This window comes from Cicer arietinum, chromosome 4 (assembly GCF_000331145.2).
Source record: "Cicer arietinum cultivar CDC Frontier isolate Library 1 chromosome 4, Cicar.CDCFrontier_v2.0, whole genome shotgun sequence".
Classification (NCBI taxonomy): domain Eukaryota; kingdom Viridiplantae; phylum Streptophyta; class Magnoliopsida; order Fabales; family Fabaceae; genus Cicer; species Cicer arietinum.
The window spans coordinates 23180535-23205133 of record NC_021163.2 but is presented as its reverse complement, the minus strand read 5'-3'; the positions used below and the strand labels follow the sequence as shown (position 1 = coordinate 23205133).

At 27.9% G+C, this 24599-nt stretch overlaps 2 protein-coding genes across 8 annotated transcripts; both read left to right on the top strand.

Moving 5' to 3' along the window:
• Positions 1 to 370: 370 nt before the first annotated feature.
• On the top strand, positions 371 to 2275 carry LOC101495331 (protein RGF1 INDUCIBLE TRANSCRIPTION FACTOR 1-like). Its single transcript, XM_004497503.4, has 4 exons — positions 371 to 711; positions 836 to 1015; positions 1150 to 1365; positions 1832 to 2275. Exons 1-4 carry the CDS (start codon positions 709 to 711, stop codon positions 2063 to 2065), a joined length of 633 nt encoding a protein of 210 aa, XP_004497560.1. The 5' UTR covers positions 371 to 708; the 3' UTR covers positions 2066 to 2275.
• Positions 2276 to 15765: 13490 nt separating this feature from the next.
• Positions 15766 to 21058, top strand: LOC101495657 (aspartic proteinase 36). 7 transcript variants are annotated; one of them, XM_073366916.1, is made up of 12 exons: positions 15766 to 16200; positions 16306 to 16365; positions 16776 to 16958; positions 17310 to 17439; positions 17592 to 17830; positions 18009 to 18236; positions 19125 to 19293; positions 19636 to 19709; positions 19833 to 19926; positions 20032 to 20092; positions 20594 to 20665; positions 20789 to 21058. In XM_073366916.1, exons 3-12 carry the CDS (start codon positions 16792 to 16794, stop codon positions 20953 to 20955), a joined length of 1401 nt encoding a protein of 466 aa, XP_073223017.1. In that variant the 5' UTR covers positions 15766 to 16200; positions 16306 to 16365; positions 16776 to 16791; the 3' UTR covers positions 20956 to 21058. The 7 variants fall into 7 exon arrangements, 6 of the variants coding, with proteins under 6 accessions (XP_073223017.1, XP_073223018.1, XP_073223020.1 ...); XM_073366917.1 differs by having other exon boundaries at positions 16306 to 16561; XM_073366919.1 differs by having other exon boundaries at positions 15766 to 16208.
• Positions 21059 to 24599: the final 3541 nt, after the last annotated feature.

Genomic DNA, 24599 nt, shown 5'->3' with positions numbered 1-24599 from the left:
ATACTATTTTTCTCTCACTTCAAACTCCTAAATGGAGCATTGCGGAAGGGTAGTGTAGTTTTGTCTTTAAAAAATGAATTTTCGAAATTCAATATATAATAAACAAATTTTAACATGAATTGGTTGGTGACTCTATTATAATAAAAAAAATTAAAAAAACTCTTATAAAATTAACGCGACATGTAATAATAATAATATAATATGTCTAGTATTATAGTGGTAGATGATGCAATAGCATTGGATGTGGGGACCACTAAACCATGATGGACGGTGTAAAAAATGCCACGTGGAAAATGGTTTCGTTGATCGTGGATGAATTTGGGAGATATATACAACTATATAGAAGGTGATTCTGATGCGTATAGCCGACCCAACCTTATGCCACTGCCAACGTAGAGACGCAAACAAAGATCCAAAGTAGCGTAAGCATCAAACACTTCATCTCTCCCTTTTCATCCAACGCCTCTTATTCCTTCTTAGTCACCACTTTTAATCTCAACCCTCCAATTTCACCCCCATTTCTTTTAATATTCATCCTTTGTCCTCATAGTCTTACCTTCTTGTGTCTTGTAGATTTCTTAGTCGAAGCCCCGTTTACTCTCTCTTTGATTCCACCACACTATGGTTTTTAGAAGTCAATACAAATACAATTTTTCATTCAACAATTGATGTATTGTACATAACATTCTACATTAATTCATCAAGACTATGGTATATACATATATAATATGTTATTAACATATGATACCCTCTCTTTCATTTTGATCTGCACAATATTTATATGATTTGAATTTATATAAATCTAATTAAATGATTGATTTTGATTTTTGAGCAGGACACAATGTTGGTACCTCCATGGCTCAAACCACTTCTTAACACACCCTTTTTCAATGTGTGTCGGATTCATGGAGATGCTGCAAGGAGTGAATGTAACATGTTTTGTCTAGATTGCAATGTTGATGCCTTTTGCTTCTATTGTCGTTCTTCAAGACACAAGGATCACCAAGTCATTCAGGTTTTATTTATTTATTTATTTTTTAATAATGGGTTTTATTAAATTTTGTGATTTTTATTAATATATTTATGATGACTAAAAATTAATTTAGTTTTATTATATGATCTTGATTTTATATGTGATTGGTTAATTAGATAAGGCGATCTTCGTATCACGATGTAGTGAGGGTGGGAGAAATTCATAAAGTGTTGGACATTAGTGGAGTGCAAACATATGTGATCAATAGTGCTAGAGTTTTATTTCTGAATGAGAGGCCTCAACCAAAATCTGGAAAATCAGTTGCTTACATTTGTGAGATTTGTGGAAGAAGCCTTTTAGACCCACTTCGTTTCTGTTCTTTGGGATGTAAGGTGAGATTTTATTTTATTATTTTTAATTTTAATTTTAATTGTAATTTCTTCCTCAAGAAAACATTTTTCGTATTATATATCAAAATGTGGATATAATTCACAAATCAACCACCCTATATCACCTACATTATTTGGAAAGCTCATCACACCATAATTATATAAATATTCCCTCCACTATCAATCATCATGTATATATATACTCATCTATTTAGCATATAGCTCTGCCTTGTATTACATTGACATTTCAACACATTTATATAAAAAAAAAATAATCATGGTTTATATTATTGTTACATCTAAATTATTGAATAATAGATGGGAACATGGCATAATAATGTAAATCATATAAAATAATAAGTAACAAATAATATTTTTTTGCTAACAAGTAATGAATAACATGATTGGTCTAATTTGATACAAATATTATTCTACGAATTAATTGTTGTGCTGGCAATGACTGAATTAGCTTGTAGGAATAAAGAGAAATGGGAATGCAAGCTTTGTTTTAGATGCTAATAACAATGAGGTATCAACAATTGAGGAGGGAATATCAAGGAGATTAATCTCTTCAAGACAACAACAAGAAGAAGTATTGCGTGAAGGCTCACAACAAGGCATGTATCCAGCCACGCCCCCAACACCTCCTTCAAATGCAAGGAGAAGAAAAGGAATTCCTCGTAGGGCTCCATTTGGATCCTAACTATTATACCTTTTTTTATCCTCAAAATTTGGAACGAAGATTGGCGTCGATTATAGTACAATCAGATACATTTAGACTCTTTAATCAAAATTAAAAATTTTATATTGTAAATCAAAATCAAAATTTAAAATTTTAATTGTTTGATTTTGATCGAACGATACACATGTACTGACTGCATTAAATTCAAATTCCAAAGTTTGGTTTGATACATACTCAAAATTCAAACCGGTTAGATTTTTTTTTTTAATTACCTTTTTGAAGCAATTTAACCCACTTTGGGGAGTCTCTTTAGTATAATTTATTTTAATATTTAAAGAGAAAAAATGATCGACTTTGGTGGAGAGGGTTGGGGTTGTCTATTGTACATGAAGTGGGAAAGCAAAAGAAAGAAAATAGTATATAGGAAAGTTCCTTCTTTTGGAGTATGGGTCCGAAAAACAACAAATTCTGCCTTATGAAAAACCAATGTTGCATATTTGTTTAATGTTTGATAGTTGCAAGTGTACATGTATTTTATTTTTAACGACCAATGTTAATAATGTGAGAATGGTTATAATTATGTTGAGTGTGATGATATAATTATTAACCTTTTTCTTATTTTATTCTTTAAATTTTTTATTTAAATAACAAAGTCAACTTTATATCTACAAATATATATGTCATTAAGCAACAATGCATGATGCAAAAAAAGCAATACTTTGTGGACTCCGTTTATATATATGCATAGTTGTTGCACTGTTATACCACATGATGATGCCACATAATCCATGATATGAGGAGCAATAATAGCAAGAATGTTCACATAAAATATTTTAAGACCGACAAAATTCATGCATAGTAGAAAAAGTAATACCTCTACTGTGATTACCACAGCAAGAGAAGTATTAGAATAGATTTAGTTAGTAAATGAACGCCAACTAAGAATATGATTAGTCAAATTCATAAGGTAGCTAAAACAACAATCTTGCATTGAGGAAATCGAGATCTCATACCAATTTGAAAATATGGATGATGAGAATAGAGGATAACCCAACTTCATAGATGAATAACAAACTGGCATTCAAAGAAAATATTATGAGTGGATTATGCATAGTTGGAGCACAAGTTATACATCCTGAATCTGACCTGTCAAAAAGAAGATTAGATTTGATACCATTCACTTTGATTTCTACCTCATAATTATTAACAAACTCAATTTTATCCCCACAATTTTTACTTTCTCTCATTGAAAATTTTTGGAACTATTTTATATCTATTAAATTTTATGTTTTTAAAATTTCGGATAAGCAATAAAAAATTTGAGAAAAATTTTGCCTGCTAAATATTGTTTTTGAAATTTGTGGTAGGTCAAAAAAAATTGAGAAAAAATCTTGTCTATCAAATTTTTTTCGTTTTTAAAATTTTCGATATAAAAAAGTTGAGAAAATTTTTATTTGACCAAATTTTTTGTTTTCTAAATTTCCGGTCGGCAAAAAATAATTGAGAAAATATTTTACTACCAAATTTTTTGTTTTAAAAAAATGAATTTTTCGATCGAAGAATTTATGAGAAAAAAATTATTTTTTTTGGATTTTTTGGAATGAGGGTATGTGTGAATTGTCCGATTTTATTTTTACTTTTCCTATTGAATGTAAGGTATTTTGGGAAGTTCCATAGACAAAAATTACTTATGTGGGGGTATAGGTTTAAATGTTGTATACAGAAATCCAATTTTCAAACTTAAATAAAAGCATATGAAAGGCCACATGTTAGAAAAAATTGCATTTCATTCCCCCAAAGGCCATAATTGTTGAAAAATCCAAGTTTTTCCTATCATATTTATTAAAAAAATTCGGACCCATTTTTTATCTCACACAAAATTTTTGGTATGTAAAACAAATCGAGAAAAAGTATTTGATATTAGAAATGTATGAAATTTCCTGTATGTAAAAAAAATTGAAAAAATAAATTCATATCATAAATTTCAAAACTTGAAATTTCTCATATGTAAAAAAAACTAAGAAATAGTTTTACATATCGAAAACTTCAAAAACAAGACTTTTTATATATAAAAAAAAATTGAGAAAAAATTTTGTTACTAAAAATTTCTAGTATGTAAAATAAATTGGTAAATAATTTTACTTATCGAAAATTTTGAAAACTCTAAATTTCCAGTATATTAAAAAAAATTGCATATTAGAAATTTTGTTTTGTAATTTCTGATATCTGTAAAAAAACATAGATGTGGGGTACAAATAACAAGCTAATTTTGTTTAAATTATTTGTATTTTCTATAAGGTAATTTTGGAAGTTCATACCAAAAATGTAAAATAGGAGAGCATCGGTAAATATGTGTGGTATGAAATCCAATTCTTACAAGTCAAACTTAGGTCTTGATATATATTTTTTGACATGAAAATTGGATACATATCCCCTTCGAAAAAATTCAGATGAAGTAATTTTTTCTCTCTTAAATTCTTCAACCAAAAAATTTATTTTTTTTCAAAAACGAAAAATTTGATAGAAAATATTTTTTCTCAACTTTCTTTTATTTTTTAGAAATTTCAAAAACAAAAAATTTGGTTACCAAAATTTTGTCAACTTTTTTTTTTTTGCCTAACAGAAATGTTGAAAATTAAAATTTAATAGATATAAAATGGATCCAAAATTTTGAATGAGAGAAAATAAAAAATGTAGAGATAAAATTAGGTTTTTAAAAAAAAATTGTGGAGTAGAGGTCAAAGTAAGGGGTATCAAATCTAATTTTCTTTATTTTAGTATCTTTAAATAAATAATGAAACACATCTTTAAATACAATACCAGATTAATAGATCATTGAAAAATAATAAAAAAAATTTAGATTATACAAGATATTTTAAAAAAATTTGATTTTATATCACATCATACTTCAATTATATTTTATATTAATATATTTTAACATGTCAAAATTTACTATAAACAAATATATTAAAATGCTAAAAAGCTAACAAACTTATAAGATAAAATTCAAAATCTAATATATTCTTAACATAATATCTTATAATTTATTGAGAAAATGTTCCCTCTGATTCAAATTATTCTATTACTATTATTATTATTATTATTATCATTATTATTATCATTAATATTATTATTATTATTATTATTATTATGATTATTATTATTATTATTATTATTATTATTATTATTATTATTATTATTATTATTATTATTATTATTATTATTATTATTATTATTATTATTATTATTATTATAAGCAATGAAGAAAAAAGCATGGTGTAATTTAACATAAACGACAAAATTAATGTAAGTATATAAAATATTAAAATGCTAATTTAATAAAATGTAATCTTATAAAGGAAATTTGGTATTTTTTTTTTTTACTATTGACTTTGACTTTGATATAAATAGTATAATTTCTATTAAAATAATACAATTGTGTATTTCACATCATTAAATTAAATTATAGTAAATATTTATATAGCTTTAATTTGTTATAATTTTTACTATTTATTATATATAACACAAGCATGAAAATTATACTTATAGATTTAGATAAGATCATTGAAGAAGAGAAAGAAGATAAAAATAATGATTAATAAACATTGTTTCTTTATGGTGGCCTTGGTCATGGTTCTTCTATTTTCAACGGATATTTAGATAATTTGCATAATAAAGTTTTAATCTTTCATATATTATTTATGTTATGTATATTAAACATTATTACACTAATATATATTACTCTTGTGGATAGGTATGGCCCTTGTGTATCATACAGAGAAATGTTTTTCCAGTTGTAATCAATATCGTAAAACATTTTGCATTGGTCTAGGCTTTATGCAAGGGGTTTGCATTCCAAATCTGGATAATGTTTTAACTTGTTGTTGTTACAAATATTGATAAATTTGGAAGTTAGAGTTTTTATTTTTGTTTGAAGAAAATATTATGTTCTATATATATATATATATATATATGCTCCATTAGAAGGAAATAAAACATTACACGGTACCACCAATTGTGATTGATAAATCAAAGCAAATGTATGATTAAAAAGTTATGTGATATCAAGTAAATATGTGTCGTCTAACAAAATGCATACAATATTTCATTTCTTAAGAGAGGAAATAAACTTTAAAAGAAATTGACAATTCAAAATTTGAAGAAACAATTTTGTAGATAAAATTACGTCTATAATCAAAATTCGTAGTTTTTTTTTTCTTTTTCGAATCAACAATTTCACTCTCAAATCGAACATGTCAAGGTCCTATTTTAATTTACATTTAACTCCATTAAAAAACTCACATATATGCTAAGATGGTGATGATCTCATATGAGCATCTCTAGTGGTAGTTAAATAAATTCGTCCGCCAACGTATAGTTATTTAAAATTTAATTTTTGACTAGTTCACTATTATAATTGTGTCAAACTGTCATTATGATTCTTTCATAAAAGAAGAAACACTATACTTTCAAAAATAAAATTATCATCGTTAGTGGACTCTATCTAATGAATTCACGTTGAGTTCATCGTTAAAGTAAAAAATAAGTGAATTGCTTCAAGACGTGGCACAGTGAACCCTATTTAATGAACTCATGTTGAATTTACCGTTGGAGATATTAATGTTGATGTGGTAGTTCAAATCAACAAATTATATATATTTTTAATTAATTTTTATTAAAATTGAAATCTTAAATTAAAATTATTAAAGTTCTTCACTTTCTTCACCGTTTACATCCATCAACCGAGAAATCAAAACTCGAAAAAATCCTAAAATAAAACTCATATTAAAATCAATAAAGTTTTTAGGTTTGTTCAACCTAATAAATTTGAAACCTATAACTGCATACGTTGTTCCAACAATTCTAGAAACACGTATAAGTGAAATATAACTCTTGGACTGATGTCATAATATTGCCACAACTTGGTAACAATCTACAAGAGCCACCAACTTGGTTTACATAGCAACTACATGTAATCAAATTATTGTTCTTACTTTTCTTATCATTGGAGCTGCAATCCCCTTGCTTCTAGCGTATTGGACAGGAAGAAGCAATATGACCTTGACCATTTTCATGACTTTGATGTTATTAATTTCATGACTCTTATATTGTTACCATTTACATGACTTTGATGTTGTTACTATTTTCATGACTGTAGTGTTGTTTCTATTTTTCTGCCTCTGGTTCCAGTTTGAATTAGGGACTTAAGATTAAATTTTTATAGAATTAGTAAATCGCTAAGTTATTCATAATTATTGTGGATGAGGATGCATTGCATACATGACATAATCAAGACATTTCATACAAAACATCTAAAGTTCAGTATAGTCTCGTTAATCAGATCATTCATGGCCTTATTCACGATGAGACATTCAGGTTGTTCTAGACATCAAATAACAGGTAAAGGAGAACAACCAGGACATTGATTGGGATTTGGTCAAATCACTTTTACCAATCAGGACTCGATTATCTTGGTGACCCACATCAAAATATTGGGCAACTTTTCCTTATTCCAATGAAAAATATTTGAGGTCATGCATATGTTTTTCAGAATTAAAAAAGAATGATTATTATGAGCAAAACTTTTATGAAAATTCAAAGTGAAAGTTTTAACTTGAGATGCATAATTGTTTTCATGTTTTATACATATTTAAGAAAGAAACTCTTTGAGATTCTCCATCCCTTTATTTTCATAGCTCACTAAGATATTTTTATCTCACCCCATTTATTTTTTTATTTAGCAACTGGAGCAACATGAGATATGAATTTAGCATCAGAAGATCAATTCTAGACTTGTGGAATTAAAATTTGATGTTTTTATTTTATTTTATGATGTAATCAGACAATCATAGTTTATTTTTAAGATGTAATATTTTATGAATCTACTGAACAAATTGTAAACTATATTTTTTAATATAGTTTTCAGTTATGTTGTTGATTCGAATTTATTATTCATTATTAGTTACATTTGTTTTATTAAGGTGTATGGGTCGAATTACCATATTCTAAACCACGGGCAATGAGTCTTACACTTTTTCTTCACTAATAGTATAGGGGCACCCCAGGGTGACACACTAGGTCTAATGAACAATCTGTTTATTAGATCCTCCAACTAATTCTTAAGTTCACTCAACTCTAACGGTGACATGTTATTTGGGACAATTGATATTGACCCTGTTCCAAGGGTTAAATATATAGATGTTTATATTTCTCTCTCTTGAGGCAAATATTTTACATCATCTGAGAAAACATCCTCAAACTTACTCACTACAAGATTGTTTGACAGTTCTACTTCTGACTCTGAGTTTGAAGATAATAGAAACAATATGCCATGACCCTTATTGGTTGAACATTGGAATAGTTGGGAAATAGTACACCAAGAAAGAATATTTGGTTCCTCTGATCGGGGAATGTTTGGTAGAATTCTATCTTCCTTATCAAGGCAGACCAGAGTCATTGAATGTTCTAACATCTAGTCTACTCCTATAATAATATATAAACCTTTAAGGGGTAAACAAACTAAGTCTACTTAGAAAATTCTATCAAATAGTGTAATTGGACATTGAGGACAAACTAAAGAAATCACAATTTGATTCTTAGTTGCAGTAGTTACAATTAAGGGGGAGGGTAAATCGAATAAAGAAAGATTGAGTCGCAAAACACTGTCAGATGACATGAAAGAATGGGATGCACAATTGTCAAACATTGTAATCAAAGGGTTTTGGTTTACATAGCAACTACACGTAATCAAATTATTGTTCTTACTTTTCTTATCATTGGAGCTGCAATCCCCTCGCTTCTAGCGTATTGGGCAGGAAGAAGCAATATGACCTAACTACTTGCAGAAGTAGAAAACTTGTTTTTCCTTCCAAGCATTCCCATTCATGTTCTCTTCCACGCTTAGAGCACCTATTTGCACTTGGAGAACTTGAGGTATGCACTTGCTTCCATTTTCCCCTAAAGAGTCTTCACCTTTAATTGTTGACCAAATTTATTAGGCTCCTTTTTCTATTGCAACTTAGATTGTCTTTCCTCTTGTATTTTCTTCAAGTTATCCTCAACAATGTAACTCTTGTGTACAAGGGTAGAATAGTTGGTAAGTTTCAGACGACCTATGTTCCCTCTAATGTCAGGTCTCAGTCCCAATTGAAACTAATTTGTCTTCCATTTCCTCAGTTGGGGCACACAGAGCATGTGGAGAGAACCTAGCCAATTCTTCAAATTTGGCTACATATTCTCCCAAAGACATGCCCCCTTATCATAAATGTACAATATCCAATTCTTTATGTCTTCTGGAATTTTTTGGATAATATTTTTCTAGAAGGTTACCTCAAAGTGTTTTCAGTCTAACGGGGTTCATAGGTTTGAAGAGTAGCCCTTTCACCTTGCCACCAAGATTATACCTCACCTTTTAGTATATGAGTAGCAAATGTCACCTTATGCTCTTCAGTACAGGGTATTACTTCAAATGCATTCTTTATTTCCTTAAGCCAAGTGTGAGCCTCAGTAGGATTATGGCTTCCTTTAAAGGTTGGAGGTTGGAGGTTGACGAAATAATAGAAAACCCTATTGATAGTTTGACGGCCATCCCTTTGCACAACCATTTGTTGAACCAGATTGTTGGTGGTTGTTTCCTGTATCTAGATGGCTTCCAATACCTTTTTCCAATGTTCAGTAAAAAATGGTGGCGGTGCAGTCATGTTGTCCTCTACTGTGATATTCCTTTTTGGCCTTTCGCTTCTACTAAATCATTCAACCATAATTATGCAGATGATACACAAAATACCAAGTTGATTAGACTTAATATTTGGTGAGATGATACTTATAACATATAGTAAAAGAAAACTATTCTATATCCTAACCCATTATCCATAGTCCAATTGGTTCGACCAACTTTGATACAAAAATATAAAACTCATTATCAATTATCTAGAATATGACAATAAATTCATACATCTTAATAAAAAGCATAGACAATCATTATAAGACATTAAAATATCATCATTAACCTAATTTGTAACTACATTTAATATATAGTTTACAACTCTTGTTTAATGAATTATTAAAAATAAAATTTCAACTTCAATAACAAAAGTCCATGAAAATGTTTCCCTGATACATCAATTCACATAATTGAAACAAAAACTAATCCAAAACAAGTCTAGTAAGGCTATCCTTTCGCTGGAACTAAGCATCAACCAGTTTTATATGCTTTAATATAAGAAAATAAGGGGTGAGATGATAATTTCAGTAAGTTCTAAAAAAAGAAGGGGTAGTTTAAAAATTTTATTTTCACAGATGCACATAAATAATAAAATAATAGGCAATTTATGCTAAACCTTAACTTTAACTTTTTATAAAATATGTCAATTAACACTTCCTTCTTTTACATAAAATTTTGTAAAACCGCATGTCCTCTTTCGTTTTCTTAGATTATGAAAAAGTTTCTCAATTATCTCGATGTGGATCACCAAGATAATTGAGACCTATCGGTAAAGTTGGTCTAACCATGACCCAAATCAGTGTTTGAATTATTCTCCCTTTACTCATTGTTTTATGTCTGGAACAATCCTCAAATATCCCATGGTGTACTTGGAAAATGCATGTGTATGACTTGACAAATGCAATGCATTTGTAATGTTATGTATGCAATGCACCATTCACCCACACGTATTGTTTCATAAACTCAGTAATAAATTACAATCAAAGGATACCTTAATTCTAAATCAATTCTAAAAACTGTATCTAGTTGTTTGTTTAAATTGTGAATATGTACTTTTAATTCCACGTGAAAGTATTTTAAAAAAACTCACAGTTTTAAGAGTTGTCCTATTGTTTTTGAGCTGATTTAGAGATATATGTGATTTGGCAGTTCTTAGTTTTCCTCAATCTCAGTGCATTGTTCCAATTCTTGTTCTTTCTTTCGTTTGAATGGGACTTGGAATAACATCGTCTCAGATCACTAGATCTACTTCTCACTCTGTAAAATCAATGTCTTTCTCCAAAGCTAATGAAAAGATGGAGAAAAAGCAAGATGAAATCGATAGGCTTAAGAAAAGGGATTCTGAATTTGATATGTTGAAAGAGCAAATTGTTTTCTTACTGTAAATGAAAAATTCCAAAGAAAAATAGGTAAAATTATTTTCTTAACAAACCTGTTTAAAAAAGTCATGTGGGAACTGTTTCTCATTGATTAAAAATATCAATTGTGTAATGATTGCTTCTAGCTATATGAGAAGTTTAATAAATAGATATTTGACAATATTTATCATGATTAATTAAGGTTAATATACACTTTTTTTCCCAGGCAATAGATATATAATTGTCAATAAATGGTAGACGTTCATCTAAGTCTAGCTAGCAACCTGATGATCGTGGAACAACATCATTAGGGAATAATTAGATATTTTGATGAACTTCTATGTTTGATGGAGTTGTTTTGTATGTTTAGCCACTATACTAATGTTTTGAATATTTAAACTACTTTATTTATTGTTTTAGTTCAGTTCAATGTATAAAATGGTGTTATTACATTTGAAAAAATTATTTAAATTGAATTTAGTTACATTAGTTTTATAATTGTACATTTTAATTATGTGGATGATATTTATGAATATCTTCTATTTTAATTAATAAAAAATAGGAAAAAATTGGATCATAATTTTTTATTTTAAATTATTAGACTTGCGACGGTTCAAACTGTTTCAAAATAAATATAGCGACAGGTGATAACTGTCACAATTTTTTAGGAACAAATAATTTTGTGTTTGTTTAATGACGATTCTAACTGTCACAAAACATATGTCGAGACGGTTATAAAGCATAACAAATGTTGCCGACAGTTAGAACGACGATTTTTAAATCGCGCAAATTGACCTCGCGACGTACGAATCTTCAACGATTGGAGAACCATCTCAATCATCTATTTACGACGGTTATAACTGTTGCATGTATCTTTTTACAACCACCACAAACGATTTTTTTTCTTCTTATGTTTGTTGTGTGGTGCATTATGAGTATTACTTGAGTAACTAAGTGATTCCTTAAATTGGCTTGTTAAATTTATGAGTTTTATTTTAATTCCGAATGTGTTTTGGTGTTTTACTTTTGAATGATAATTTTGTTTGTTTGCATAACTATAAAACTTATGCTTTATGATTCGTGTTAATAGTTAGAAATTGACTAGCTATATAGGTTGAGGTGATTTGTCCTTGTTGATGTTAATTTTAATTCGTGTGCAATAAAGTATGAGCTTGTCTTTTATTTAGTTTTAAAAATTTTAGTTTTGGTCTGGGTAGAACTTTAAAGTTAGGATTTCAAAAAGAAAATTGTGAACGAGTTAATTAAATTGACTTATTTTATAAAACATAAATGATTTTATGTTTGAATTGTTGTAGATTTACTTTTAAAAATCAAATTGTGTTGGAGTTATGTTTTTATGGATGATTTTATTTAAATTTAAACTAGCAAAAAAAAAAAGTTCAAATCAAGTTAATTAAATTGACTTATTTTATAAAACATAAATTATTTTATGTTTGAATTATTGTAGATTTACTTTAAAAATTAAATTGTGTTGGAGTTATGTTTTTATGGATGATTTTATTTAAATTTAAACTAGTAAAAAAAAAAATTCAAACCATGTTTTACTACGTGTTTTTAAGAAAACTATAAAATTTGTTGTAGTTTTGAGAAGCCCTGACTGTTAAAAAACTACTAATTAGAAGCTTTGATGTAATGAAAGTTTTCAATCTTTATATATATGTATATGGTCAAAATCTTTCTTTGGAAATATAGGTTGAAAAGAAAGATGTTTTGCATACTTAAATATTTAAGAAAATCTTTTTTCTTTACGATTAAAGTATGAGTGAATTAGTCTACATGTTGTACTTAAATGAGTTGTTAATATCTTAAATATTTTTATTATATCCTTGGAGATTAAGTTTGAATCTTGAGAGCGATTAATTAGATATTAGTTTGTTTAATGTTCACTATAAATTTCGATGACAATTTTTTTTAAAGAAAGGAGAATGATAAGATCTCAAATTTTATAATAAATTATTTTATTATTTAAATAAAATTCTAAAAAATTAATTTGATATTAAAAGTGTTTAGAATATGTGTTGATTAATTTTATGATTAATTTTCTTTATACGTAGGTTTCATATGATTTGATAATTGTATATATTATTGATTTATTGAATAAAATAAATGTCAATATTGTTTAAATATTGTAAATACTTTAATATATATATATATATATATATATATATATATATTTACGTTGATAATTAATGTGATATTTTATCATACATTTGATTAATATTAAAGAAGCACATTGTTATATTTAATTATCTCTAACTATACCTTATTTTAATTATTTATTTATAAATAATTATCTTAAATATATAGTTAAAATATGCTCTTAGTGTTAAAATACTTATATTATATATATATATATATATATATATTAAGTTTAAAAAAATTACAATGAGGATGAAATGGTTAAATCTTAACTACACAATCATACTTGGATAATTAAGATTAAAAAAGAAAATCATGTGACTTTTTAAAAGAATAATATATATGTATATATTAGTTAATACATCGATAATTTTGAATACGATAAATTTAGTTATTATTAATATATTTTAAAAGATTATTTTATTTTATTTAATTATCTGGTAAAGTATTGATCTTCAAATAATTATAGTATTTTGAAAATACAATTGTACTTAAACACATTATTATTGATTTATTTTTAATAAAAGAAAAGAAAATATTTGAATTGTGAGTGAATAAATTAAAATATGGAGGGTGAGTATTGAAAAGCTGAAGCAGTTGGCCAAATGCATATCTTTAAGGTAAATAAAAAGAAATTAAATTATCTAGTTACTTCTTAGAATAGGGCTACAGTAACTAGAAAGCAAAATTGTAACCTACTTTTCTAGAATTTTATGTCTTTAGTTTTTAATTTTTTATTTATTTTGTAAATAAGTCTTATTTTTATATATTAAATTTAATTAATTTTTTAAAAATATTAAATCTTCTAAAAACATAAAGAAATCTTTTATTAAAGGCTAATTAGACGTATCATCTTTTAATGGTCAGGACACAAGTTATACAATTTGATAGTTCCAAAATTCATTTATATAAAATAATTTTTTATTTATTTATAATTTGATTAATTAGATGTGACATCTTTCTAACATTTCAGATGTTAAGACACAAGTTGTACCACTTGGTGGTTATAAAAATTTAAATTTAAAACAAACAAAAAATATTCTTAAAAAAATTAACTAGATTATACATCTTTTTACTCTTTGAATTTGTTTGAGACACAAATTCTACAGCTTGATAGTCATAAAATTCGCATTTTAAAATAATTATTCAAATCAAATAAACTCATGTTTTTTTTTTTTCTCTTCAATGAAACAACATTGGTTTCTTTTTAACAACAAAATATATATTTTTTTAAAACAATCAACATATCCTCATTTCTATTCAAGAACTACATAGCTTTGATTTCGCTATTGCACCGGGAGATATATATATAGGAGTAAGATCACACTCTTGTCAAACACATTAAATTTTTTTTTCTCTTTCTTAAGCACACATTTATTTCAAAATCATATTCAAAAAATAATTCATATTCATATTTAATAATAAAGAGAAATAAATATATTTAAGTTAATATTAATTTTTTGTAATTAATTATAAGTAACTTTAATAGATGTCGTAGAGTGCTAATATTTTTCCTATGCATAATCGATTTTCAAACTCAAAATTTGATTTCAAATGCCATTTTTTTTAAGGATTTTCTAATATTTTCCCAATTTTAAAATAAACTTTGATGACGACTCTATTGAATTCGAATAACACTCGAAATTTTAGGCCGCGACAACATGACAAACATTTGTTATTGATAAATATAATAGATATACAATTTATAAGATTTATTTCAATTAGAAAATACCAATATTGTTAGGTTGAATATCATATCCCAGACTCCAACTCAAGACCTCGCAATTGTGTTCAAATTTATTTACCATTTAATTTATAGACAAAAATAAATATTTGACACTGATACATAAAAAATACAAGATAAAAATTTATCATAAATAATTATTAAAAAAACACGAGAAAAATATTTTTCATTAATAAATATTAAAAATACACGGAGAAAAATATTTTCTACCGATACGTAAAAACAATGAGACATATATTTTTCATTGATAAATGTTTTAAATATATACAAAATATTAATTGATATGTATTGTACTATTAATTAAATACATTTTACTTGAAAATGTCCAAAAATAAAGCCCTACTCATTATCAATTTCAATTTTATTTGGTCATTATTAATTTTAATAAATTAAATCATTTTATATATAGTATAAATAATAGATTAATTTTTTATAGTTGATTTTCTTTAATTATTAATTGAGAAAAAAGAAATAGTAATTATGTTGTATCCGTGCAGAAACTATGTATTTTGTATTAGTTAAGATGAAAAAATAAAAATGATTTATTCTTAAATTTTAACTCAATTTACATAGTAATATTGTTAAGTTGATATTGTCCAAATTTGAACCTATGACCATATTGTGAGTTTAAGAGGTTACTTTTCTATAAATAAAAAAATGAAATTGTTTTTAAAAAAATAAAATGATTTATATAAAAATGAAAAATGGGTGTTAGTTATGAGATACGGTGGAAAAGGAGATTGAGAAGGAGTCTGTTATTGTGTGGAGCACTGAGTAAGAGGAAACCGGTTGGGTAGGTTAAGATTTTGGAATTGTCCACGAGCGTTATGGGCAATCGGTACCGCTTCTTCCAACTTCCAAGCCAGCGGTTAACTTAGGATACAGCTGTAATTGGACACGCGTCACTTGTCAGCTGCTCCCATTTACACTAGTCACCTCCCATCTTTTCCTTTTTTATCCTTGCCTGTAAACAGTTTCTTCTTATATCCTTTCAAATCAAGAATTCCGTCCTAACACTCGGTGTTGTTGTGCTGTTGGTAGAGAAGCCAACACTGATTTGCTCCGGAGTGTGAGTACGGTGACGTTCTGGATGAAGCCAACACACCATGCGCGTACTCAAACGCGTCATTTTCTTGCAAATTCCCCTTTCAGCAAAGATGTCTTTCAACTTGTAAAAATGTTAATTTCTATTAATGTTGTTTAGAATCTTTCTTTTGATCGTGGTTTCTCTCTTTGATTAACTTTTTATTTTGCTCTTGAATGCTTTATTTTGCAGGTTTCTGCTTTTTTATCACAAAGGAGAAGAAGACGGGTAGGTTAAGCCATACGTGCAAAGGTGAGCCGTTAGAGTACTATTCCATGTCTAGTTAATTGAATTATAGCGCTAAAAATTCGTAATTTCTATTCAGGTGGGAATCTTTCTGTCCTTCTATTTGCATATACTTTTTTAAGTGGTTTGGATTAACTCCTTATTTTGATCAATAATTGCTTTAACACTGTCATTATGCATGCATCACGAACAAATGTGAAAGGTGAGTGGCATTCTTCATATCTTCCTTTAAATTTGTTGGCACTAAATTCACGAGACTTGGTATATATAAATAGAACGTTAGTCAAGTTAATAATCATTCTCATAAAATATTCTCTCTTAACAGTTTCATCAATCCACCTATTCCATCTCCTTACCAATTAGAAAAAGAAATAACCTTAAACGAAAATGTATTTAATTTTCTTGTTGTTGGCCAGCATTGTTGAACGAACTATGTGCACCGGTTACCTCTCTTTAGAACGAGTTATTCCACTCAACCACTCCATTGATATGGAGACATTGATGGCTCGCGACAAAGCTCACCACTCAAGAATCTTGGGTCGTGTTGGCTGCTCCTTCAACTTCACAGTCAAAGGCACAGCTGACCCAAACTCCTTTGGGTAAGGCTAACAATCCTCCCCCCCTCTCTCAAAAACTCCTTAATTTATTGCTTTAGTTTCTTATTCTCATGTTCTTTTCTTTTACGGTATGCTATATACGTTGTGTTATGCAAAGATTATATTGTATCCATGTGGTGCAAAGGATTAGCTCAGGATTAGTACATTGTACCAAACCGTGAATATGCTTGAAGTCGACACAAAAACTGAACCGTGTTTATCAGAGGATATATTATCTGTTCTTTCAACAATTAGACATATTATCTTATCATATTTTTCATCTATTCAAAAGAAAAACGTTTTTCATATTAACGTAGCTCTGCTTTGGAAATGAATGTTGGTTTTTATGATTAGGATGTATACTACCAAAGTTAAATTGGGATATCCGCCAAAGGAATTTACTGTAATGATTGATACTGGAAGTGACCTTTTGTGGGTCAACTGCAAATCTTGTAATAATTGTCCTCAATCTAGTGGACTTGGGGTAAGAATTTTCAATTTTCATTCTTGTTTGCTTACTATACATACGAATTAGTGCTACTTACTTTTGGTATAGTGCTTCTTTTGTTGCCTTGGGAATCAAGGTAATAATTTGGAGCTTAAAATTTGTTGCTTATTGTGTTGTATATTGTACAGATTAAGCTTAATTTTTTTGACACGGTTGCTTCATCCACGGCTGGGTTGGTTAAATGCTCAGACCCCAATTGTCCTTTTGGAGTTCAAGGTGCGGATGTTCAATGCTCTCCTCGTGTTAACCATAATCCGTGCAACTACTCCTATCATTTTCAAGATGGGAGTGGTACCTCAGGTGTTTATGTCATTGATGACATTTACTTTGACACAATCATCGGACAATCGGCCATTGTTTTTTTTGGGTGAGAAACTCTTTTGCTTATTTATTGTGGACAATTATAAATGGATGTGTGTGTGATTTCTGATTTGTAATCTTCTTTGATAGCTTTTTGCATTCATTACCATGTTTTTGTTATACTAATACTTAATATTGATTTTGGTTTGAAGTAAAACTTTATTGGATGGTTGTTTTGGCAATAGGTGTAGCACCCATCAATTTGGACGATTGAATAACACAATAAGAGCGCTTGATGGAATCTTTGGGTTTGGCCTTGGTCCTCTATCAATTGTATCACAATTGTCACCACAAGGAATAATACCCAAAGTTTTCTCTCATTGCTTGAAAGGAGATGGTAATGGAGGAGGTATTCTAGTTCTTGGTGAGATTGTGGAGCCAAGTATTGCATACAGTCCACTTGTCCCATCCCAGTATGTTCTTTTCTGCATTGCTTTTGTCTTTTTCTTTTTGTAGTTTGTGGATCATTTCTCTCTGATATTGCAAAAAAAAAATTGAAGCATTTAAAGGATTTTAATCATTTTATAAATTTTCACAATTACATCATTGTCAATTGGCAATCAATAAGTATGAAATTTATCAATTTTGCTTTGGGAAGTTAGTGTTACAGCATGCTAAGTTGAATGACAGGAAATAGAATTTGATCACTTGAAAGTTAGCTAATTAACCACCGTTTTACGCCAACACCTTACTCAAAGCTTATATAATTTATGTGTGGTGTGGTAACACTATGTCAGTTTTTTAAATTAATTGACAATTTCTTTTGGGTGAATTTTGTTTTATTACATCATCTAGAATTTGTTATTTTAGGTAGTTTTTTGTCACACCAGTGAGTTTGGGAAATATTTGGCTTCATGTCTCTTACGGAGAAGAAAATGCTTTGGTTTCTTAAGATGATATTGTTTTGAAGACATATGTCTTGTCATCTTGTGTTGATTGAATCCCCTTAGGTTCCTTTATGTTTTTCTTACGGAAAGTTACTTCGCATGACACACCTCTAGTGAATATGTGTAGTGGAAAACCCTTTTAAAATTGATTAATTTAATTACATTTATGTTTTTCTCACGGAAAGTTACTTCGCATGACACACCTCTAGTGAATATGTGTAGTGGAAAACCCTTTTAAAATTGATTAATTTAATTACATAATTTTTCAATTGAATGTAAAAGGAGATATTTCTAAGAACAGGGTTTTAAAGTATTTCTTATGTTGTTTTTGTTCTAGTTAGATTGTTCACACTTCTATATGAGATATTTTGCTGTATAATTGATCGATCTTTTTCTTTTTTAATTAAATCTTAGGACTTATTACAACTTGAATCTTGAGAGTATTGCTGTCAATGGGAAAATTCTCTCAATCAATTCAGTTGTATTTGCATCATCAAAATCTGACAACCGAGGAACTGTTATTGACACTGGTACAACATTGACATATCTTGTTCAAGAGGCCTATGATCCTCTTGTCAATGCAGTAAGATTTCTTACTCTTTGGTTTGGTTGTCTTCTGTTTTGTTTATTTTATGTAATCACTGACATTTTTCCATTTGAACAATATTAAGTTTTATTGTGTTGGATTTAGAACAATTTAGAACCATTCATTGATCTAGTTAATAATTGTTTTTTTGTTTAAAATTTTAAAATGATTTAATGAAAGACTGTGCCTTAAGTTACTTCAACAATCGAGCACCATAATGAGGTTTACATCTTTTTTTATATAATTTTTATTATATGTTTTTTTGCAGAATTTAATTCTTATTATTAATTTTATCGATCTAAACATATACTAATGTTGAGTTTCTAAATGGACTTGTAGATAACCACTGCTGTGTCACAATTTAGCAGTCCCTCTATTTTAGAAGGAAACCAATGCTATTTGGTCTCAACAAGGTAATCAATAATATAGTATTTGTTATGAAGATCTTTATATGTATTCTTAATATGAAAAAAAAAAATCGTTCTATTAGGTTTTATGAAAATCTCATTAAATTTGTGTGTTTCTTATATATTCAGTATAGATATTTTTCCTTCTGTCACTTTTAACTTTGCGGATGGAGCATCCATGGATCTAAAACCAGCACAATACCTTCTGCACTATGATTTAATGGTAAGAACGAAGTATGTTTGTTATGTTGCTTCTTATATTTTTTTGCATATAAGTAAGGTATTCTTTGGAGTTGTATGCCACTAATGTGCACCTTTACTTTAATAGGATGCTGCAATGTGGTGTTTAGCTTTCCAGAAAGCGCAAAATGGACTCTCAATATTAGGAGGTAAGACGATAAAAAAATTTAAATAGATTATATAGTTTGCAAAATTGGAATTTTTTTATTTTAATTCTCTCATTTGATTATTAAATGGGAAACTTTTAATAAATGATAAAAAAATTCTGAAGATGTCTTTTGTATTTGTTGCAAACAATAGGATGACATCAATTCATCTAGAGTTTCTAGTTTGTTACTACACAATTTCACTAACCCGTTGTAGCTGAAAATGGAAAATATCTTATTGAATGTTACAAAATATGGTTGGACTGTTATTATCATAGTTCAAATTGATTTTTTAATAGATATTTATATTTATTTCTATTTTTCATTTGTCACAACAATTCAAATATTTATTTCTATTTTTCATTTGTCACAACAATCCAATTTTCAAAAACAAGTCAAATACTATGCTCACAAATGATAATCATAACTCAACATTTTCATGTTTATTTTATGCAACTATGGTAATCATAAATATATTGACAATTATGATATTATCTTTCACAGATCTTGTCCTAAAAGATAAGATAGTTGTTTATGACTTGACTAATCGGCGGATTGGATGGACCAACTATAACTGTAAGCTCACCACTTGAATTCTTTCCATACAAGAAGTATATGGTCCTTTAATTTTTCTTAAAATTGAAAATTTAAGAAGTATATGGTCCTTTAATTTTTCTTAAAATTGAAAATTGTGTTTAGGTTCAATGCCGGTCAATGTCTCAATAACTCTGAGCAAGGACAAGAATATTAATCCAAGAACTAGATGGTCGAGTGCCAACAATCTAGAAATAAGGATTCTCTATGAACTATTACCTGTAACATTGTGGCTATTACCTGTAACATTGTGGCTTTTTTTATGTCTATAATACAATCTTCATCCACATTGTTATTTAAATCTAATATTAAAGTGAGTTCATAGAAGATGAAAGATTTGATCTAAATTAATGTAATTTTAGAAATTATATGTCATCTCTCTGTGACTTATTAACCTAAATCCAATTTTACCATGAACAATATGCAATGTGATATACTATTATCATCAAAACAGTAACATGTCTTCACTTGAAATTATCATCAAAACAGTAACATGTCTTCACTTGAAAAACTCATGACAAACTTAATATGAATATAAAATTAGAAGAAAAAAAATGTTACTCTTAACATGAATTGATTTATAAAATTGAAAGATTTTAAGAAGTTTCATTCATGAGAATGAGCTACTTAGAAGAAGTAAAAGAGTAGGTTTTAAAATATGTTTGAATGTGGAGACAATCTTTTTTTCCATTTGTTACATTCTCATACATAATGTGAAACACTTATGGAAGAGGAACAAGGGAGACCAATCACTTGTTTGTTTATCTCTTAATTTATATACTAGTGCGAATTGTAACACATTGGTATGGTAGGGCTTTCTTAGCACAAGAGTGAAGAAAATGAGCGTCTATTTAAATCATCAAGAAAAAAATAATTAATTATCACGTTACAATGTTGTGGAATAAATAGTAATTAAATCATGAAGTATTGAAAATCTAAACACAAACGAAACATATAGTGAATATATCGAAATCAGAGTAACATTAATATTATGATCACTTGATGTAGCATTTTATTGTCATGTGGTACCAAATATGTAACATTCCGAATTTTGAATCCAAAAATTACTTCAAATACTTATTGCTTAGAAAAATTTAGTACAACTTTTTTTAAATAAGAATATCTAAATATTTATTCATTTAAATAATTAGTAACAATCACATTTGTTTAATATTATTAAGAAAATATTTATTCAGAGACTAAAACAAAATAAAAATAATTATTTTTAACGGAAGGGAACTCAATTCCGTATTTCTATAGCATTTTAAAAGTTGATGATAAAAGACAATTTTATTATTACAAAATTTTCTTGAAAAAATTCATTTTTACCCACGTTCGCCGCACATCAATACTCATCAACTATTCTTAAATCTCCTCGAACTCTTTAATACCTAAAATATTGTTGTAATGCTCAGTTCTTTTTTCTCATCATCCACATCAAAACAAAGCTAAACATATGAAAAAATGACACAAAACATATAAATGTAACACTTTAAATTTAAAAGAAACACGCAATCCAAAAAATTGTATAACACTAGACATATGCATTTATGTGTAATGCTTGCTTCTAAAACTATATGATATGGATATAAATTTGTAACTATGACAACTTCCACACAGAAAAATTACCAATACCAATGGGGTAATATTATCAAGAATGCATATTCTCATGAAGATATATATGCCGTGACATAACGATATATCATAAAAATTATATTCACCACATACACATAAAAAGCGGAATTTGATTTCATATATATCCTAAAAGTTAAAACTTTATCACATATAACATAAAAGTTCATACGTTACTTCTTAGAAATCATATATCACATATCGAACTCAACGAAAATGATTGAGGTTTTATTATTTTAATACATTAGTCTGCATTTATTTATTTTAAAAGACAACAAATCACAAATATTAATTTCATGTCAACCAACCAACGGTCTAACTATAATTTGTGTGAGAAAAACCCTTACCTTTGCCGTTTTTCTTCCTAGCACAAAGATCTAAACTTTTGATGTGCGGAAAGAGGAGGTGTGAAGGTGATGATGGCTAGGGTTTCGATATTCCTTTATGTTTACAAAATCTTATTTGTAAAGGGTTTGTGAGTTAGGTTTTTATTTGTTTTTCTTCTTATTATTAATGAGTAAGGAAAAATTGTGGACTTTAAGAAAACTTTAAATTGAAGATTGTTGGATATCATATAAATTATCATAGTTTACAATATATTTTACATTTACAGTAATTAGATACAACTCACAGTACACTTATATATGACATAATCGAGTAATGTAAATAATAGTAAAACATTCAGTAGCACAAATATCACACATCACAATATCTCATTATTATAATCATTACAACCTATAATCATTACTAACTCATTTTATTATCCAGTGTCCAAGGAACATATTTAATTCAATTATTAACCTCAATTAGGCGGTAGCATTGGTCAACCCTCAGATGGTTGAAAAATGAGACATTCCCGTTTATCATATCATATTTGTATGCATGATTTGATTGCTTTAAACCCACCTTACCTGAATAACAAGAATGAAGGATGCCGAAAAAAAAAGAAAGCAATGCTCCAAACTCAACAAAGAAAACTAAAGTGTTCAATTCAAAAGTTGCAAAACAAACGACAAGTTTAGAATGGTTAAATTAGGATATTTCAATCAATAGAAAATAATAACAATGGTGTGAATTAAAATGAAACTTACCGACAATAGAAAATTCTCCACAATATATGAATGAAGGTTAAGCATTATGTATGAAGGTGTGAGTGTTTGGGAGCAAAATGATGTAACACACATGATGGTGAATAAAATTGATGCAAGAAGTATGATCTTGACCTCTATTTATAGAGTAAAAAAATGTTTTATTTTGCACGACGACACATCTCTATGACACGATGAAAATTGCATTAAACAAGCTAATAACTGACATTTTCAAACGTCGAATGCATCTCTTCGCACTAACAGACAATGTCTTAAACAAATAATTTATGATTGAGTCGCATGATAAATTTATTTCACACCGCAATGAGAACTTTACACTACAATGAGAACTTCACTCGTACGAACATAGACAATTGCTTCGTATGACGAAGATAGATCTTCGTACGATGAAATAATAAATTTTAAGGATTGTTTGACTAACATGACTTGCATAGTGATATGACTTCATTGCACATAAAAAACAGGAAAAATCAGTTAATTTTCCCCCCTCACATTACATTATTATTTATTAATTAAAATGAATATAACACATCACAAAAATTCACAAAATCACAAGTAGAAATAAGATAGAATTACAACATGTACAATACTAAAGTAATTAATATTCCGAACACACATGTCTTTTCCTCAACTACTTGGTCATCATTGATTTCAAAAACACAAAATGAGGTGCAACATCATATGCTTCCATTTTAAAACGACTCACTTTTCAAAAAAATACAATTTCCAGAAAATAATTTTTTAAAAGGGCTCACTTTACTTGAATAGACTTCACTTTCTAAAAACCTTAAATCTCTTTTCTTTTTAAAATGGCTTATCAAGAAAGCACTTTTTCCTCTTCTTTTGCTCAAAGCTCCAAAATTTTGTTGAAATCACGAGTTGATCTCGATAATCTTAAGAGATAACATGACAATCTCTTCCATCATAAAAATCTCCCTAAAATGTGTCTGTGTTTAAAAATAGTGATTAAGAAAAGGAAGGAAAATGTTAAATTCACTCCATTGGAACAATATATTTAAAAAAAAAAAATGAACTTTTGGATTGATGCATCCTTTATCTAACTTGTTATCTATTTGTTTTTTACTAAGTTTTCTTGAACAAATTTTCCCTCTCTTCAAATTATTATTATTATTATTATTATTATTATTATTATTATTATTATTATTATTATTATT

Coding starts and splice junctions, on each gene's coding strand:
- LOC101495331 (XM_004497503.4), top strand. Junction 1,016..1,149: donor AGGATCACCAAGTCATTCAG/GTTTTATTTATT, acceptor TTGGTTAATTAG/ATAAGGCGATCTTCGTATCA. Junction 1,366..1,831: donor TCTGTTCTTTGGGATGTAAG/GTGAGATTTTAT, acceptor TGACTGAATTAG/CTTGTAGGAATAAAGAGAAA.
- LOC101495657 (XM_073366914.1), top strand. CDS start 16,747: ATGTATTTAATTTTCTTGTTGTTGGCCAGCATTGTTGAACGAACTATG. Junction 19,294..19,635: donor ATGATCCTCTTGTCAATGCA/GTAAGATTTCTT, acceptor ATGGACTTGTAG/ATAACCACTGCTGTGTCACA. Junction 19,710..19,832: donor TGCTATTTGGTCTCAACAAG/GTAATCAATAAT, acceptor TTATATATTCAG/TATAGATATTTTTCCTTCTG.